The sequence below is a fragment of the Triturus cristatus genome, chromosome 5_1, assembly GCF_964204655.1.
Source record: "Triturus cristatus chromosome 5_1, aTriCri1.1, whole genome shotgun sequence".
Classification (NCBI taxonomy): Eukaryota; Metazoa; Chordata; class Amphibia; order Caudata; family Salamandridae; genus Triturus; species Triturus cristatus.
Window position 1 is genome coordinate 1,001,446,535 of NC_140587.1, and position 18,963 is coordinate 1,001,465,497.

General features: G+C 44.6%; 1 protein-coding gene across 1 annotated transcript in view; it reads right to left on the reverse strand.

Annotated features, from left to right (window-relative positions):
- NSUN2 (NOP2/Sun RNA methyltransferase 2) overlaps positions 1-18,963 on the reverse strand; it is a 503,790-nt gene that overhangs the window by 453,279 nt on the left and 31,548 nt on the right. The window contains exon 3 of the mRNA XM_085606101.1: positions 15,927-16,031. Coding sequence (XP_085462227.1) covers positions 15,927-16,031 — 105 coding nt within the window. The remainder of the gene's footprint in view (positions 1-15,926; positions 16,032-18,963) is intronic.

The window sequence follows — 18,963 nt, forward strand, 5'->3', positions numbered from 1 at the left end:
GTTCTCTTCCGAAAGTTATCCACTTGTTGCGTGTTGGTAAAGAAGTATTGCTTGCCTTGGTGCGTAACTCGTAGGCGCCCTGGAAACATCAATGCATAGTTAGTTTGCGCCAGTCGCAGTTTACATTTGGCAGGGGTGAATTTACGCCTCGCTTCTTGCAACATGACCATAAAGTCAGGATAAATCGTAAAGTTATTTTCTTTAAATTGGAGGCGTTTCTTTTCCAGGGCCAATCTAAGTGCCACATCTCGATCTTGATAATTCAGCATCCTTGCAATGATTGGACGAGGTGTAGCCCCCGGGGGTGGTTTGGGGCCCAGAGAGCGATGTGCCCTTTCTATCACCACTTGTGGAGAGAAGGAGTCAGCCCCAAACACTGTGCGCAACAACCGCTCAATGAACTCTTCCATCCGCCCTGTATTTCTGCTCTCCAGGATTCCAATGACGAGTATATTTTTGCGTCGACTGCACGCTTCTAAATCTTCATTATTTCCAGCAATAATTTGGAGCAGCCGGTCCACCTAGGCCACTCGTTTCTGTACACTGGACACAGGGTTTTCTACATCTGAAATCCGTCGCTCTGTCTCCTTGATGCGTTTTTCCTGTTTTTCTAGCTTGTGCACATTGGAGTCCATGCATGTGTTCATGGAGTCCATCTTAGACTCAATAGAAGTGAGGCTGTCCTTCATGGCTAGTAGGAGTTCTTTGACTTTATCATCTTGGGCATGATCTGCTTCCTGAATTTGTTCTGATGCTGTGTGCTCTGATTCATCTTGATACGAAGGAGTGAGTTTCTTTGCTTCAAAGGCAAGCTTAATTGTTTGCAGTCTGTCTTACCCATTGTAAAAGCAGGAGTCGTTCGACTCTATGCGCCTGAATGGGTTTATGGCTTCAAGGCTTACTACTTTACTAATGATCAAGCACAGCACTTAATCCTCACGCATCAAAAAACTATATGCAGGCGGTCTAGCGAAGTGGTGCCTTTTCCTCCTCACTAGCTGTAGTCTGCACCATATTCCTGTAGTCGCTGCTATCAGGGGAGACAGAAAAGCACTAGCTGTTTCCAAGCTGTGCCCTGTGGGCAGTGTATTCGTGGAATGTAAGTTTACATCAGTTATTTATCAGTTGCCTGTGCCTTCCATTATTATCCATGCTGCGTCATAACCTTTCTCAAATGCCTTCTCGCAGTGAGTTTCCTGGGAGGTGGGGGAACTAAGGTAATGCTACCTTTATGTACTGTGTAAGGTCTCTTTTACAGCATTACACTGCCTCTCAACAGCCTCCATCACCCACAGCAGCGTTGGACTTGCCAACAGTCACACCTCCCGCTTGTTAAGCCTTCCCGTACCCTGTATTCATTATTCCTGGGCCTCAGTCGAGTAAGTCAGCAAAGAAGCAAAAAGAGGGAACCCAATGATAATGAGAAAAAAAAAAGTTATCCTCTGCAGTCCCGTTTTATATCTTGCTGGCGCATCCACCATTTATTAGGGTTTATTTGCATTTACAGTTTACGGGCACTCTCCTTATCGCAGCCTCCTGATATGGAGCTGCGCGGCATTGAGCCAATGTACACGCCCCGGAGTTGTGTTATATGACTCCTGCCGCCACCGGTTACCGCTGTGGTTCGGAGGCTTCCAGTGGTCACAGACAGTGAGCGACAGAATCTCACAGTACGCCAATGACGTTCTGCTTTACCTTGATGACCTCCCTAGCTCTGTGCCAGGAGCGTTGCAAACCTTAGACATCAGAGAGTCTTACTCGGGCATCAAAATTAATAAAGACAAGTTATCTGTACACCCCATCTCCCACCACACGGTGGCAATGCTGTGGGCCGTGGAACTATGGGTACTCATGCAGGGGTTTAAATAACCTCAGAGTGTAAATTACGGAAGACAAGATCCAGATATATGACCATAACCTTCACTCTCAATAGGAGAGACTGGCCAGGGATGCTAGAATCTGGAAATCCCTTTCACTGTCTCTACTAGGCCATTCAGCAATCTTCAAGATGGTATCCCTGGCAAGATTCCTTTAGCAACTCCAGAACTTCCCCATCCCTGTTCCGAAAACATTCTTTGTGAGGGGTAATGCTCTGCTACGGGAACTCCTGTGGAGTGGCAAAGCACCTCGCATTGCCCTTGCAAAATGTTGTAGACCCACATTCAAGGGATGCCTCGCCATCCCAGACTTGACCTTATTTAATTTTCATTTCAAATAACTTTTTCGGCATGAGCCATAAAAGTGAACACCATAAATAAATAAATACAAATCATTCTTGAGCACATACAATTATCAAAGTTATCAGTACTCTGCTACCGACATCCATTATTAAAAATTCATTTACGGCTACACTCAAATTCCTACTAGAAATTCACAATGTATGATAAAACTCGAAATGTATGATTGTTTAAATATTATTATAAAATTGAATACAAGTAACCATCCCTTAAGTCCCTTAGCAGCTATGATGGCCCTCCTTTTACTCCACATAAACCCCAAGAATTTTGCATCAGCACATATACGTAAAATTAAGATGTATCAGTACGCAATATTGTACGGGCAATCGTGACTTGGGGGTACTCAGAAGCCTACACATTGGTGCAATCCAAAAGTAATGAAACCTAATGTATACTGGACATGCAAACACATGCAGGGCAGTTTCCTTCACAAAATGGGCACTCCTCACTGGATGAACTTTGCTATTTTGCTGTAAGCACTTTGACAGGGACTGTGCCAACTCTAAACTGATGGTAAAGCTTACTGTCAAAAGGAACAGTGACTAAATGCCAATACGGCTCTAATGCAGGTGTAGACATCGCACACTCTCCTGTTGAAAGACGCAAGAAGGAAGCTTCTGGACCTCAAGGCACAGGCCTAGGTCACAGAGACCGATTTCCTTCAAAACCTGCCTCACTGAGGACAGCCAAGGGACTTTAGTAGCTTTATCCAACTTGATTAATTCCTCTAAAGGCGGCTACATAATGCCTCAGTGCCAGAGTGGCACAGAGCCTACACCAGTATAAAAGTTCATAAATAAAGGACGCAAGTTCTAATTGGAAGCGGAACTAGTTCTCACAAATTTTTTCTCAGATTTTACAAGGCCTGTGATATCACCAGACCCCCACAGCTCGGCGCCATACAGGGCAGCTCCCAGGGCTTTTGCTGCATACATTTTTAGAGCAGATGCAACCCACCTGTTTTGTGAAGCACGGTGTTCTTTTAGAATCACTCCATTTCTCTGCCTATGGTTCAATGAGCTGACCCCGAGATAGGTTAGGTACAAGTTTGATGGCCAAGTAAGTAAACTAATCCACCTGCTCTAATGAATCATTGCCAAAGGATAGCGTTTCTTTAAACTTCTTGGAATGGTTAAATGCCATAAATTTGGTATTTTTAGCATTTATCTCAGCCACACTGCATGCAAAAACCATCAAAGCTAAGAGTCTTTGAAACCTACTAGCCGTTAGGAAATTAAGAGGGTATCATCCGCAAATAACAATAGCGGTATCTTGCCCTTTGCCAAGGTGGGTGCATCAGCCTCTATTTTTGAGAGGTGGTGAACCAACCTATTTACATATAAGGAAAACAAAGTAGGGGCCAGTACACAGCCCTGCCGAACATACTTTAATAAAGGAATTCTTTTTGTTACTTGCCTGAGAGACCCACCAAATCTGGGCAAAGTTATTTTCGTGCAGTCTAATAAGAAGAGATAATATATCGAGAGGCATCCCGATCTCTTCCAAGACTGCCAATAGCCTTGCACGTGGAACCAAATCAAATGCGGATGTAAGGTCGACAAAGGCAACATACAAGTCACCCTTGCCAATCAGAACAGTCTTCCAATATAATATAGCAAATCTGAAGTCCTGGTCTATTGTGGACGTCTTGGATCTGAACCTGCTTGCAGCGGGCTTATAATATTCCCGCTTTCTACCCATTGTTGGATCTTCACCAGTACCATTCGGCAGAAGACTTTTTGGAGACAGTCAATTAAACTGATGGGCCTATAGCTAGCTGGCAAACTCGTCTCCCTTTTTGTACACCGGCACCACTTCCGCTCCTCGCCAGGAAGATGGTATAGGGGCTACCATTGCTATCTTATTGGCGACTGCCAATATATAATTTGACCATGTATCTAGGTCATGAGGGTAAACATCAACTGGGATACTATCTGGGCCAGCTGCTCTCCCTCTAGAAAAGGTGGCCAATGAGTGAACAACATCTTCACAGGTGAAAGGTGGAGTCAAATATAATCAGCAGGATTTCAAGAATATTTCACCCGGTATTTTAACATCCTCATTGTATAAAGCTGAAAAGTGGATGACCCAGTCTGTAGGAGGGGGGCATGGTTCTGTGGCTCAGACCCAGACATATGCACTCCTCTGGCCACTGGTTACCAGAATTGTGAGTTATCCTTTGCCGCACAAGTCTCCACTAGATCTTGCCATCTCTTGTTGTGCCACTCTTTTTTGGCCAGATCAGTGCATTCCTATACATCTTCCTAATAACTGCTATCTGTGGAGGGTTGATCCCTTACATGGCCTCGGCTAGAAGCCGCCTTATCTTTCTGCATTCCCTATTATACCACTGATCCTCTAAACCATGTGTCTGCTTCTTGTTTGCACATGGGATGACAAACTGAGCAGCGACCTCTTTAAAACAAGCATTGGCATAGCCAATAGGTCTCGCTTTTGGGACCTTTTAAGTGTTTAGCCATGCAACAGCTGATGTTGTTGCACCAAGGATATTGTGCTGCATAACTAAATACTTATAAGGTCCCAAAAGAAGCAGCCGCAACACTGACACTGAGATAGAAGGAGGACACCGGGTCAGGCAGCCTTTAAAGTGGACTTGACAAACACTGCGATTCTGTGGGAAATATTATTAGAACAACACTAACTGGAATAGCTACCCCTCAATCTGTATGTTGAAACGAGATGTTAACCCCTTCGGTGCTCATGACGGAACGGTTCCGTCATGAGCGTCGGTTGAGCTGTGCTCATGACGGAACCGTTCCGTCATGACCACGCCCGCGCAAGCAGCGCTCAGCACAGCGGGGGAATCCGCCCCGCATGGAAGGGGTTAAACCCAAAAGGAAGCAAAAAATGCAGATTAAAAGTGACATTAAAATGGACACAGACCGGTTGATAATACCGCATCTGAAGCAGTTAACTTAAAGCTGGCCCATAATGTGCATGGCTACGCAGGCCCCTCGTTTCTGGTGCTTGTGCACAACTTCCCGCTTACTAAAGCATAGCCACCATTGTCTCATCAGGTACAAGTATAAGCTCTGTTTACAAAGCACACACACTTTAACCCAGTACAGAGAGGAATAACAAAGTAAAGAAGAAAACCTTACCAGAGTGTTAGAAAGAACTGAATACAAACAGTGTTCTGGGAGGAGGTATCATTCTCGGTAGACGTGTGAGCTGAGCTCAATCTTTCACTAAGAAAGTAGAGGTTAGCTTGTTTCTAGGTCTTTCACTTAGTTTACCATATTGGGATAGGGTATTTATTAAACATGCAGCGCCGACAGAACGGTTAAAGAAATCTGTTTTAATCTAATAATTGAACACAACTGCGACGCCCACACACCTGCACAGTGGGAAAAAACGGATATGCTTTGAAAAATCTTACATCGGTACACAACACTGCACAACTTTGCACTTTCACCAGGAAGTGTGATTTGCCCCCTGTCGGTTTCTGTCACTTCGGAAGACTAAAAGCAATGTGTATTTATGATGGACATTTAGGTAGGTTTCACAGCTGTAATCGGGCAAGATGAAAACTAGGCCAGCTAAAAAGTGCACTCTTGTGCCGGGCCCGTGGGTCAAGGCACTGGGGTCAGCAAAGGAGTAGGCTGATATGCATGGAAGGGAGTGTTATGTTGTTGTCTGTCATTGTACAAAGTGTTAAACGAGACACGTCGGAAGTAAATTCAGAAAATCAAATAACGGAAGACAGAATAAGGAGGTATAACATGTTAAACGAGACACATTGGAAGTAAACTGAGAACAACAAAAAATGGCAGACCGAATACGGAGGCACAAGTCATTTGCAGTTCACAGGCATTAACAAGTATTCACAACATATTCGCAAAGCAAAGTGCAGCGCTTGAGGTGCTGATAATGTATGACGCATGGTTACCCAGTGCATGCTTTGGGCTTTAAACTCTTGACATGCTCCCATTAAACAAGGTGTCGAAATCACGCTGTACACAATTGCCGCAAGGCTGCGACGTGCATTTATTTAAGTTTGTTAGATGCCTTTACAATGAAGGTGTTTGAGTCATGCGGACCAAAAAGTTCAAAATAAAGTGGCCTCAAGTATTGTCTGTTTGTGAGGTCTGTTGCCGGGAGCCCCCTGCTCAGTGATGTTTTGAAATAAAACATGGCTCTGTTTTTCAAACTTGAAAGCTGGTGCCGCGCTAAAAACACAGCGTGGCGCCAGTGTTCTTAAAATGGATGTGCGGCTAAAATATTGTCTGTTTCTGAGGTCTACGGCTGGGGGCCCCTGCTCGGTGAGGTTTTAAATAAAACATGGCTCGTGTTTTCCTAACTTAAAAACTCTGTGGTGGGGGAGGGGCGGAACGAGGCGCTTGGGAGAGCAAGGAAAGGGTGCAGCGAGGAATGCACATAAAAAAAAAAAAAGGCAGCGCGACCGTGAAAGTGACACGGCCACGCGGCGCGAAATGAAAGGAAAAAAAAGCTGGTGAAAGCCAGATGGCAGTTGTGCACGTCGCGCGCGCGCTTGTGCGCGTAACAGCAAGCTGTTGGCTGGCAAAAGCCTCTGGGTAGCGCTTTCAAAACCCGCTTACTAAGTGTCTCGCTTGAGACAGCGCATGCGCTGGCTCAGACGAGACCTAAAAACACTGTGTGCATCTCAATCTCACATTCACCCTTAGATAGATCAATAGGGCGCTGTAGTAGGCATAACACTTAAGACGGCATTCTTTGTAGAAGCTAAAAATTCTTGATTCCCACTTATGGCTTGCCACTTAAGGCAAAGCATATCAGGTGTGTATTCGATGTTCCTAGTTCTAGTGAGAGTTAAGTACTCAGGTTGAAACTTGGTAAATAGATCCTACATTGTAAAAGTTAATGGGTTGAGGTCACTTTCTTCCCTTGCTATTACAATCATGTCATTAACAGAGGGCCACAAATTTAAATCAACCATCAAATAATCAATACGACGTTTTGATCTAGAGTTGTCATAAGTGTATTCCCCCTTGCGATCAGAATTAGTCCTTCCATTTAGGGCTTGTATGCCAAATTCAATAGTAAGTGCCTTCAGCTGCAGGGCTTCCCGTGACCATCTCTTGGCTGGGGCCAACTCTAATTGGGGAATAGCCCATCTTTCATCCTCCTCTGCTGTGATTCCTACATCATCCCTTCCGAGCGGTTCAAATGTAGTGTTGAAATCGCCTAAAAGGATCTGATGTACCCTGGTTGCTGTTTAGCCAAGGCGGCTTCCAGGGTTTGGATTGTCGGCAAATTGGGCCGACCCAATTCTCCCCTCGCATAGATATTGAAGAAACACAATTGGTTTTCTACTACAGCTTACTTCAATCCCTAAAATGTCCTTGCTATCAATTTCAAGTTGTCGTATTTTACATTTCAGGGAAGACTTAACCCATGTTATCAACCCACCTGCTGGCCTCCCCCCTTTGCTGTTTGTTGCCAGGATAAAATATGTCAAGACCCCCTGTCTATGAACAGGGCTTATAGACCATGTTTTTTAAGTAGCAAATGTCGTAATTATCGATAAAATTAAATCAATAAGGGAGCATCAGCTTTGCATTCAGGCGAAATGCAGGTGAAATTCCAGGACATTATTGCAGTTATTACTGTTACATAAATTCCCTGGGCACTGTTAAGGGGACAGATAGGTATAAATGCCAAGTTCGCAGAGGAGTCTTCAGAAGTACACATTAGGATAGGTCTTATTTTGGTATAAGTGGCAGATGATAATTTCCCCACATTTTTCCTAATGAGTCAATAAGACTGTTATTTTCCCGAGTTATCAGCATGGCTGTGGCTCTAGATTGATAGTAATTCTCAACAAACTGATCCGCCCCTCCACTAGTACAGTCTCCTGTGCAGCCATTTGTTCGCTCGCTCCTTGCTCCCACACTATCAGTACCTGGTGAGATTTGCACACTTCTATAACAGCATGGACCCTCTTCCTTTTTGCTCTATGATTGGGGGGGGGAAGTGCCTAAGCCGCCTCGAATCAGTCATTATCAGGCCCAGACCTAGCCTCTGACAAGACAACATCCTCGCCAAGTTTCTTCAGACCCCTTCCTCCTGTACCACTGTATTTGAACTGTATGTTTGAGTTATTAGGGGGGCAGAAATAAATATCTAGCATTACCAGGCAGTCTACAATGTGTTGATCTCTATATACTAATTCTATTGTATCACAGGCCGACCCTGCATTGGAACGTCTTCAGGCTGCAAGGATATCGTCCCTTATGACTGAATAGCATCTCCTGGTGTGGCTTATCCAGTGTGCTACTTTATTTTTTTATTGACTTTTCGTCTTCAAAATTAGTAGAATCTAGCAGCCTCGGGGACATGAATCCTAGCCAGTTGAAACCCTGACTTTAGGTGGTTATATAATGGATTCCTTTCCCTTATATGCCCCCTTACTCAACCGCTGTCCTGGGTAGTGTTATTTCTACTGACTGGCCTCAGGACACCGAAATTGGATGTTGGGCTGCGGGTCTGTAATTCTCTAGTTCCTACTTCTGTCAAATACTTTGGCCTTTGCAAGCTCTCCCTGGTGTTATTAATTGGCCTAAATGATAATATAAGTGAAATAGCTTCACTTACACTTGCCTTACTGCGCCCCAAAGGCCTGCCTTTTTGTGACAATGTCCCCTGTGAATTCAAGATCTGATCCATTTTCCCTATGAGAAGACCCAACATCTGTTTCATTTCTCCCACCTCAACTTTCAGTTCCATAATAAGCGGGAGGCAATCTGCCATCTCAGGGGTTGCTTGAGCTGGAAATATTTGGCCTACCCCTGGTTCACCCTTATTTGTGACTTGAGTTTCATCCTCAATCAAAGGAAGGAACCTATTTTGACATACAATAAGTATAGCAGGGGTGGCACCATATCCTCCATTTCATATTATACAGCAGTTGGTAGACCGTTGTGCACTGATTTTTTAAATTAACTTGAAATTGTTTGAGGGCATTCTCTCACTTTAGTGGCAGCATTTTTGTTTTGGGCTGTAACAGCCCCTAATGTGGATTCCACCTTCTCGATTAGATGATGAATCTCAATTAAGGTTTGACTATGTATTTGATGAGTGGCTTTACTGTATTTTTCAATTTCTTGGGCCGGTTCCACTGCCTTATTCTTTCCCGTTTCCTGGATACCCAGCTGGCAGGGGAAATGATCAAACCCAAGCCCAACCTTATTCCTTGTAAGTTCCAAACTATCACAAATTAAATAATTAATTTGACCCCCCCTAATCCCTCCTCCAGCACTGCTCCCCCCACCCCGCACTGCAGTAGTAGCCCTGCTAAAGCCCTTGCATGAGCTCTGCCCGAACACTCTAACCTCTAAGTGTGGGAGCACCTTCTCTCTGTGACCAAACACTCCGTACACAGGCATGGTCTCCCACTACCAAAGGTTAAATGTTCCCCTTACCAAGGCTAGTTTGTCTGGTAATCGTATTCTGTGACATATGTGCACTGTTCAGTTTTCCTTTGTCCAAAATAATAAAGAACTGGTTTAATTTCCACTAACTGGTTAAAGAACTTAAGTTGTTGGTCAGGAACAGACTCACGGGGTTGGCTACAACAACAGTGACTACTATGTGATAGCAATACACGGGAGCACAATTCTCAATGCTAAAATCCAGATCCAGACCACTAACCAGTCAGTAAGGACCAGAGCAGAAACACCATAATAAATTAAACCCAATGAGCAACCAATGGTAACAGGACCTGACGGAACAGCAAGCTTGCAATCAATATTAGTCCTTAGCAGAGAGGCAAGGGGGGTGGCCCTGTCCTGCCTCTTTCTGGCTTTGCCCAGGCGCGTAACACGCAGCAGGACTCACAGTGCTGGGTTATACGCCTCCGGGCGAAAAGCAAGTGCGCAAGGCAGGCGGGCTGCTTGGAGGAGTGGGGGGGCTGAAGTCCTTGCCCCTACTTCGTCCAGACTTGACGTTATACTATAGGGTAGCACATCTGCTGGAGTTCAATGACTAGTGGTTTGTGGGATTCAGGGAACAGGCCTATGCGGTGGAGGGATAGATATTGGGCCATGACTGACTTCCTCATTTGTTGTATGGGGTGAAGGGTCATGTATTATGTTAGGTCCACCACAAGTGGTGCAGCCACATGGAAGGAAGTCGACGAATACAGAATGGGATGGCAGGCTGACATTAGAGACCCCACTGTGGAAAGGGATTAGACAGCATCAAATGGCGGGGCTCAGCGAGTTTTCTAAATGGGACGATATTGGCATTATGACACTCAGGCTGTCCTTAAGACTGGGTCCTTTAAGACTTACTTAGAACTGCAAACGGCATACCGACTCAATCGTTCCCAGTTCCTTCGTTATCTTCAGCTTTGTCATGCACTCACCCCATATCTAAACATGGACACGGAAATCCCAGCTTTTTCGCATATGGATGAGAAGATACCGTTAAACTTAGTGCAAACAAACTATCAGCTATGTATTGAACACTGCTTCACCAAAAGCAAGACCCCACGGAGAAAGTGAGGGAGGCAGTGGCGGCCTGAGGGAGGTCGTGATAGCCTCGCAATTCTGCCTCATTCAACTCAAAATACTACACTGCACACAGACGCTACTCTCATGTAGGAGTGTAATGAATTCTGGGCACTGCTGAAGCAGCAACGATAACAATGGAGATTTTGTACACACCTTTTGGGGCTGCCCTGCACAGTTCCACATTTGGGCGGGGATGATGGGGGCTATGGGAACCGTGCTGGGATGGAGGGTCCCTAGGGAGTCGAAAGTGTTCCTGCTGATACCAAAAGGTATTACTTCGGCTGGGCCTGATGGGGGCCAAAAGAGACCTCGGAAGTGTGTGAATGCCCCATCACGAGACGGCTTGGGTAAGGGCATGGGTTTTTGTTTGGGCCTGGAGCGCCCCATCAGGCTAAAGTTTGCCCTCAAAAACTTGTTTAAATATGAGACATGGGTAAGCTGCTATAGATGGATGTGTGGAATGGCAATGCCAATGCGTTTTCATCTCTTGTAAGCTGTATGACAAGCTTGGCTTTAGATTTATGCAAAATCTAATAAAAAGTTGTTACAAAAAAAGACACAGAGATAATACTGTTAAAAACACACCACACCACACCACTGAATCCTTGTATCTTGTGAAATCACAGCAGGCACAAGGTGTACAGCATAGAAATAACCTAGCTTAAAGTTCCGTTATTCAAATTACTTCTCCCATCACTTAATCAAGAATGCTAGTGATTCTGGGAAGCCAGGAGACTACTGAGCGTATACACCTGTTAACGTTGGAAGGACTGACAACTGAATGCGGTTTCCTTCTGAATTACACATTCTTGATACTATCTTCAGTAGGAAAGTTCGCCTCTTGGTAGTCCACAGTGAGACGAGGACTCTGGTCATCGTTGCAATAAGTATCAGCAACCCCTGCTGTAAGTGGACTTTAGGCAGAACTGCAGCAGGAGAGGCAGTCCTTATACAAACACAGTCATGCTTAGATACTAATTAGTAAGAAGGAGAAAATTAAGACTGGTTTGAGACCTCACATTAGATAAAATCCATGTTTCACAGGCATCTGTGAAATAACATCCTCTACACAAGAATTATGTATTTATATATGTACATACGTATGCATGTGGTATTTCTATATTGCAAACCAAAGCCACAGACTGCTGCACATGATCAAAGACAACCATAAAGTGAACAAGTAATAGGAGAGGAAGCTGGGTTGTGGACGGCATTTCCATTGCGATTTGTTCTTTAAATAGGGGTCTTCAATGCTTTCCTAAACTGGCGCACTGTTGGGGTGATCCTGTTAGATATAAGGATGTTGTTACGGTTTCTGTCCTGGGTGCTTAGATGGAAATGTGCTACTCTCTTATTTTTTCTCTTCTGCACTTTTAAGTCTGCAGTCTGATATGTCCTGGCAGCAGATGTGCATAGAACCTCAGGGATGGTAAGTTAGTTTATAAAGTAAGCATAGGTGCTGGTCATGACGGCTTTGTAACTGATGCTGCTGCTTTTTAAAGATGGTGGGGCCCAGAAAGAGGAGCCAATGGAGTTCCATCAGGATAGAAACGATTGGATCTTATTTTTTCAGGCCATAGAGGAGATGTCCTGCGGTGTGTAGAATGTCCCTAAGGGATGCCACCATGGAGTCTCAGGCTATGGGGTAGGGCTTTATCCCATCCAAGTACGAGGGCTTGAACAGCAGTTCTGAAATTGCTTTGCTTTGCGGAATAAAAGTATGACTTTCTTTAGAGTAGCTGGTACCTGGCCATTTTTAGGTCTCGCCTGAGCCAGCGCATGCGCTGCTCTGGAGAGACATTCAGTGAGTGGGCTTTTAAAAGTTCGACCACAGCTTTGTTTGGCATACAGTGTGCGGTTACGCGCACAGGGACGAGCAGAGGCGCCATCTGGCTTTCCTCTCGCTCGCGCCTCGCTTCAATGCCCCTCCCCAGAGCGCGTCTCGCAGCTTGTTTCAGTTTCTCAGCCTTGCTCTGCCAGCGCTGCTTCCTGTCAGGCTCTGACATGGCCCCTTCTGTACGGGCTCTCCGCCCCCTCTTCCTTTTCAAACACACTAAGCCGGGAGGCTGATCCTGTGCAGAAAATATCCCTGACATTTGAGGCGCTCCAGGGATACAGCGCGCATGCGCACTTCGCCCCACCCGCCCGAAAGGAAGCTGCCTCGCATAGTAGCCATACCTAGCATAGCCTGCATGTCAGAGCAGTTTAACTTGCAGTGGGCTGCGAGGACAACTACCCTCTGTCTTTGTCCACTCAAATCTTTGCTCGCTTTAAAAAAATAAATAAATAATGAACATCCCGATTTAAGGCTTCTAGCAACCTCATAATTTGTATCGACGACATAAACAGAATTTGTTTCACAGCCCCCTTAACCTAAAACCCTTGAAGGGTGTTTCATAGTCGTTGTTGGCTGAAGTTTATTTGCTCGTCACTTTTGTGCCTGCAGTCAGAGCCTCTCGCTGTTGGTGTGTCGGACCGAGCCTGGAGCTCGTCGTTTGCCGCCTTCCGCTCTCCGCCTCCGGGTGAAAGCACACGAGCTGGTCTTCTCTGCTCGCCCGATCAATGCTGTTTATGAAGATGGACCTGTTGAACTACCAGTACCTGGACAAGATGAACAACAACATCGGCATTCTGTGCTACGATGGTGTGTCTGGCCAGGAATTTAAAAAATGGCAGGGACTGTCGGTTTATGTTTTTTTCCCCTCATTTCTAGATGATCTGTCCGAGCAACAATATTACTGGTGAATCATTTATAATTTTAAAATCGACCGAACCGGCTAATGTTAATTGTAGTGAGCAGGTTGCTTCATGTCTCAAACTGCCTTTTTGGAAAGTAAAGTTAGGTTCTGTTTATACAAAGTTAGAAGTAACCAGATAGTTGACTGCGGGGCACTGAGAGCGCCTCCAAGTACGTCTGCATTCAGTGTAAGTGTCTGAACACTGGACTTAAAAGCGTTGGTTACGTGTAAAACGATTCTCCTTAATTTGCAATAAATTCTTTTATGGTTCGGGCATTAAAATTGAGTTCAAGTGTCATCATATATATGTGCATAAGTTGTCAAAGTAATATCTGTAGATGGATTTCGGAAAAAATATATATTGAAGACACAGTACTTGCTTTTGAAATTAAATGCTTTTATACTGTGTTTGTGTCTATGCAGTACTCCGAAAGTTCGCCGCTTTCAGAAAGCAGGACATATATTTTACTTTGCACATTAAAATGTATATTTGTGTTTTTTATACAGTAATCCAAAAGGTTGCCACTTTTCAGTAAGTAGGAAACCGATTTTACTTTGCACATGAAAGCGTTCAGTGTTACATGTTTCTCCTTGCGATACCCGAAATTCGCAAGCTCTGCGTTTTTTCTCTAGACTTGTATTTACTGTCCCCTGTCGGTCTTGATGTTTTTTAGCATACCAAGGCACGAGGAGTTTTGCAGAACAGTATTCGAGGGCTCAAGGTGGTCATGTGTTAATTATCGTCTGCCGGTAAGAAGCAGAGAGCAGAGCCATGTGCGTGCCTGGCAGTGGTAAATATTGGTGAGAGCCCGGTCAGGAGGCGCAGCACAACAAAGGCCGGTCCGCTGCCTGCAGGCGTCCCCATATGGCGAGGCACAGACCGGCCCTTTGTTTGGCCTCATGCTTCCTGCTGGGCTCCGAGAAAGCCCAGACACTGAAGGATGGGCCTCCCCCGCCTACCGCCCCGTCTGTACACACTCGTCTTTTGTGGGAAGCGCTCCACGTCGCCGGCCCCCTCTCGCTTATGTCTCTCCGTGTCGTGCGCGGTTTGTTTCTGCCCGGTGATAAAATCACATGTGGCACTTGGTTTGTTTTCAAATACATTTAATCTGTGCTATAAACTAAACACATACTAAGTTAAAGGGAGTCTCCAGTGATAAAAGGCACCTCATAAAACGTGTGATTGGGACCGTCTCTCGCGAGGTTGTTTGGCTGTCTAAATTTCCTTGTAAACTTCACTTTTTACCATTGCCACAATTCAGTCTGCTAGAAAAACAAACTGAGAACGCGCCATTTTCTGTTCTGATGGCAGGCCATTAAACATCTGTTTTGTGATGGGATCAGCAGCAGACAGGACACATGTTGTGCTCTGTGTTATGGTCAAACTGCAGATTGAATCCCTGTCAGAAGAACTTCTACTACCAGTAAAATGTATTGCCCTCAATAGGCAAGGGGAATGTTTAATTTTAATGGAGTCCATGCTGTTGCTGGAGTTTTTATTTACATGCAATTAGGGTATTTAGCTTTCCCTGTGGGATAATGCTCACAAAGTTAACAAGCATTGGCATAGCCAACAGGTCTCACCTTTGGGACCTTCTAAGTGTTTAGCCATGCAACTGTTGATGTTGTTGCACCAAGGATATTGTGCTGCATAACTAAATACTTATAAGGTCCCAAAAGTGAGACCTATTGGATATGCCAATGCTTGTTTTTTTTGGCAATGTGTTCCTTGAAGGAGACGTTGGTGTACAATGGACTTGGCATCCTATGAAAGTTGTTGTTCAAGCAGTCTATGTTCGGGCCATTGAGCCAGGTTTGCACTGTATTGTTTGATATTACTGACAAATAATAGGAATTATCACTTGCTGGGTTGAGCTTCAGCTAGGCGCTGGATATTCAGGTCTGAATGATGCACAAGCAGTGCGTTTAAGACATTGGATGTCTGAAGCAGAGGAGACTTTCAAGTAAAGTTGTGCATCATAGACATTTTGGTGAATCTTGTTGAGGTTATCTGTGAGTAAAGCACCAAGCGACTCCACGTAAAGGATGAAGATGACATGAGACCGTATTGTGGTACTCCAAAAGTGATCAGGATCTTTTGTGACCTGGAGATGCCCATGTGAAAAAATTAAAATAAAAACACTAGCATTTGTAAAATGCACAGCTATACCCGGAAAGGTGTCCCTGTTCTGGGGGCCGTCAGGAAGATTAAGCGAGCTATTGCCCAGAGTCACAAGGTGCTGGGCTAACCTGCCGTCGGGGATCGAACCATGAGCCCCTGTGTTCTGGAGTCAGCCGCCCTAGCCACTGCACCACACCTCTTCCCAGTGGTGTTCGTTGGAAAAGTGGGGATTTATGCCTCTGCACTTGGTTCAGAAGCACGCACACACTTAATATATATTTCTTACGTCAAACATGCTACTCAAGTTACTTACCAGCTCAGTGGTTGAGGCGCTTCCACTTTCTGGCCATCAACAACCAAGTCTTGCAGTTCCTTAAAATACTTGTCCTTCAAACAATGAAGAATTTCTTTGGCGTGGCTGTGAACATAAATGACAGGAATAAAGAATCAGAATTAACAGCTAGAAAATGTTTTATGTTAGGCAGATGAAGCTACAATGCTTGACTTTCTGAAACCAAGATTACTAACGAAAAAAAGCTTGATTTAGGAACAAGTGTGAGGGAGCAGAACCACCACCACTGAACAAGTAGCATGAATATAAAGCAGAGTGTAAGGTTTTAACCAGCAAAAACACTCCAATTGAGACTTTATGTACATTTGGCGGCTCAACGGAAAAATATGTTAACAATGCTACATACTAAATTAATAATATTAACCACTGAAAATGAATGCATTTGCTACCAAAAGCTGTAGCTTACATCACCAGTATCTGAAACAACCTTCATACATATTTAGCCTTGTTCTTCAAATATGTTTTGTGAAGCACCATCATTGTTGGCATCCAACCAGTTAACATTACAAAGTAAAAATGAAATCAAAGGACACATTTTAACAATTTCCAACTGTACAGATGAACAAATGAGTAATTCTCCTTCTCCTATTGTCTTTTTACCATGATCAATGAACCCTAGTTTATTGAAAGGGATAATGTGGGAAAAGACATGCATGAGTTTGGAAGGACGTAATTTCATTATACATGGATGATACATTATTGTTGTTACATGTTTCTGATCCATTAAATGCATTACCTCAGATGTTCTATCAGGTTGAATAATATCTGGGCGTGGTCAGTGATTTGTCCTTTGCTGGAGTGAGCGACACTTGCTTACACCCCCTGCAGAAAGCAAGAGCTATTTAAATATTTCTAGTTTTATTTAGAATTTGTTAACACACAGTCACCCGAAGGTCTCCGGGTGTTGGCAGTAAGGAAAGGTCAGCTGATAAAGGCAGTAGTTAGCAAGATAGCTAAGTTTGTAGAGTTCTCCTGAAACCAAGGTGATTCAAAAGTAGCTGTATTTTTTATGAAGATTGGTACCTGGGATGGAGTGGGTGGGTGGGTGGGGGGGGGGGGGGGGAGAGGATAGACAGAACCGGATCAGCCACTCTTGAGCATTGCAAAAACTAGTAATGTGAAGACGAAATAGGGTGGAGGAATCGCAGGCCCTATTTGAAAAATATCTCTGCAGAAAAATAGAGATAAACTATGGTGCCTATCCATCAGATGTGAGGCAGACTATGCATGATGTTTGAAAAATAACCCCTTGATGAATGGATAGAGATTGCCGTATTGCAGTGATAGAGGTGAAATGAGCAGTTCCCACTATCATGTGGGCAGCATGGTTATATAGGACTTGCAGCCATTGGCCTACGGAAGATTCCATGTGCAGATATATGCTATTACAATAGCCGAATCTGGAACCAAGTAGAGCCAAAATTGTAAGGCGTTTGCTTTCACACAATACATAGCGAATAATAGGCCAGAGATGTTTCATGTAAAAAGTGCAAGATGCAAAGACTGAGGCAACGTAACAGTCCATTTGATGTGAAGCATCAATTTTAAAACCTGAACTTTTAACAACTTTCGCTGGTTGAGGCAAGGGTCAAAATTAGGTGGCTAGAACACAGTCTGTGGCAGAGACTAATAAGGACCAGTTATAAGGACTTCAGTTGTGTCAATATTCAATTCGAGCCAGTACAGGTTCATTTACTGGTATAAGGAAGTTCTGGAGGACAAGGACGTCTTTGAAAGGTGCTCAGTTTCTATAATAAGAGAGTTATATGCTTGCGTATAGAAATTCAGGCCAAAGAATACGATTGCTGTAAGATTTCGCATGTTTAAGGAGCGCTTTCCCCTTCATTGGAGAATTAAGACCCTGAGTGTTTAAGGAAGCTACAAGGAGGCAGTACGGCGGAGGAGCACTAGGAGGTTAAAGCTCGTCGCCTGTGGGGGCCATAGATAATCTCCAGGAGTGATAATCCCAGTGAGATGCGACTCCCCCCCCCCCCACCCCCTCCCCAAGTGGAACCTCATGTCTGAACTGTGAGAAGTTGGCCTGGCATATGCTGGTCACTAGTTATAGTGGCCACCTTGCACCAGTCCAATTCGACTCTTAAGGTGATCGGTTAAAGACAACCTTTAAAGAAAGCTATCCTAGTGGTAACTGTGGAGAGCAGCCTTCAGGCTAAGTCTTGAAGGAGTGTTAAGCTTATTGTTTTACCATAGATAACCTCTCGAATGACCAAATGAAAGAGTAGTCCACACAGGTATATATATAAAATATATGTATTTATTCTAAACAGAATCCCACAAGTCTCTTTATGAGGCTAGAGGTAAAGTTACAATTCAAACAAGCATTTATAGATACAATAAATAGCACTGGAATCACAGGGCCCCAGGGGGGGGCCAAACCATATATTAAAAAAGTGGTATAAGAAATACGACAATTCTACAGACAATGCCTAGGGCATTTAGGATCGCTGGCCCCTTAAGAATCCACCCCAAGTGATGAGGAAGGGGACCCACGGGAGGCGCGTGCAGTGGTAAAAGCTGCTATCGGGATCTCTGTTAAAGCCTATGGAGAATGTCGCGGTTTGATTTTAAAAGATTAAAGACACTTCTAGCAGGAGTTCAAAGTTAAAACTTTAGACTTAAGCTTTTGAGGAGCCCACTACCACGAGAGTACCGAGATACCACTGTTACCTGCCCCAGGGAAGCCGGGTGCATAGGTCGTTTTCGATGTCGGGTCGCGGGCTCAGTTTTTCAATGGGAAAATGTACAAAACTGCTGCTAGCCAAAAGCGTCGATGATGTCGTGAAGAATGAAGTTGTAGATCTTGTAGAGGAGAACCTGAAAGCAGAGGAGACAGAGTCTGGGTCACGGCACAGTGACCAGGGAGCTCAAGGAAAAGAGCCCTTCAATGTCGGGTGCTTCAAGTGAAAAAGGTGTAGCTTGGATCTGCAGCCACTGGCTCCGGGAGGCTTCAAGGAAGGTCAGCTTCTGGGGGGCGACT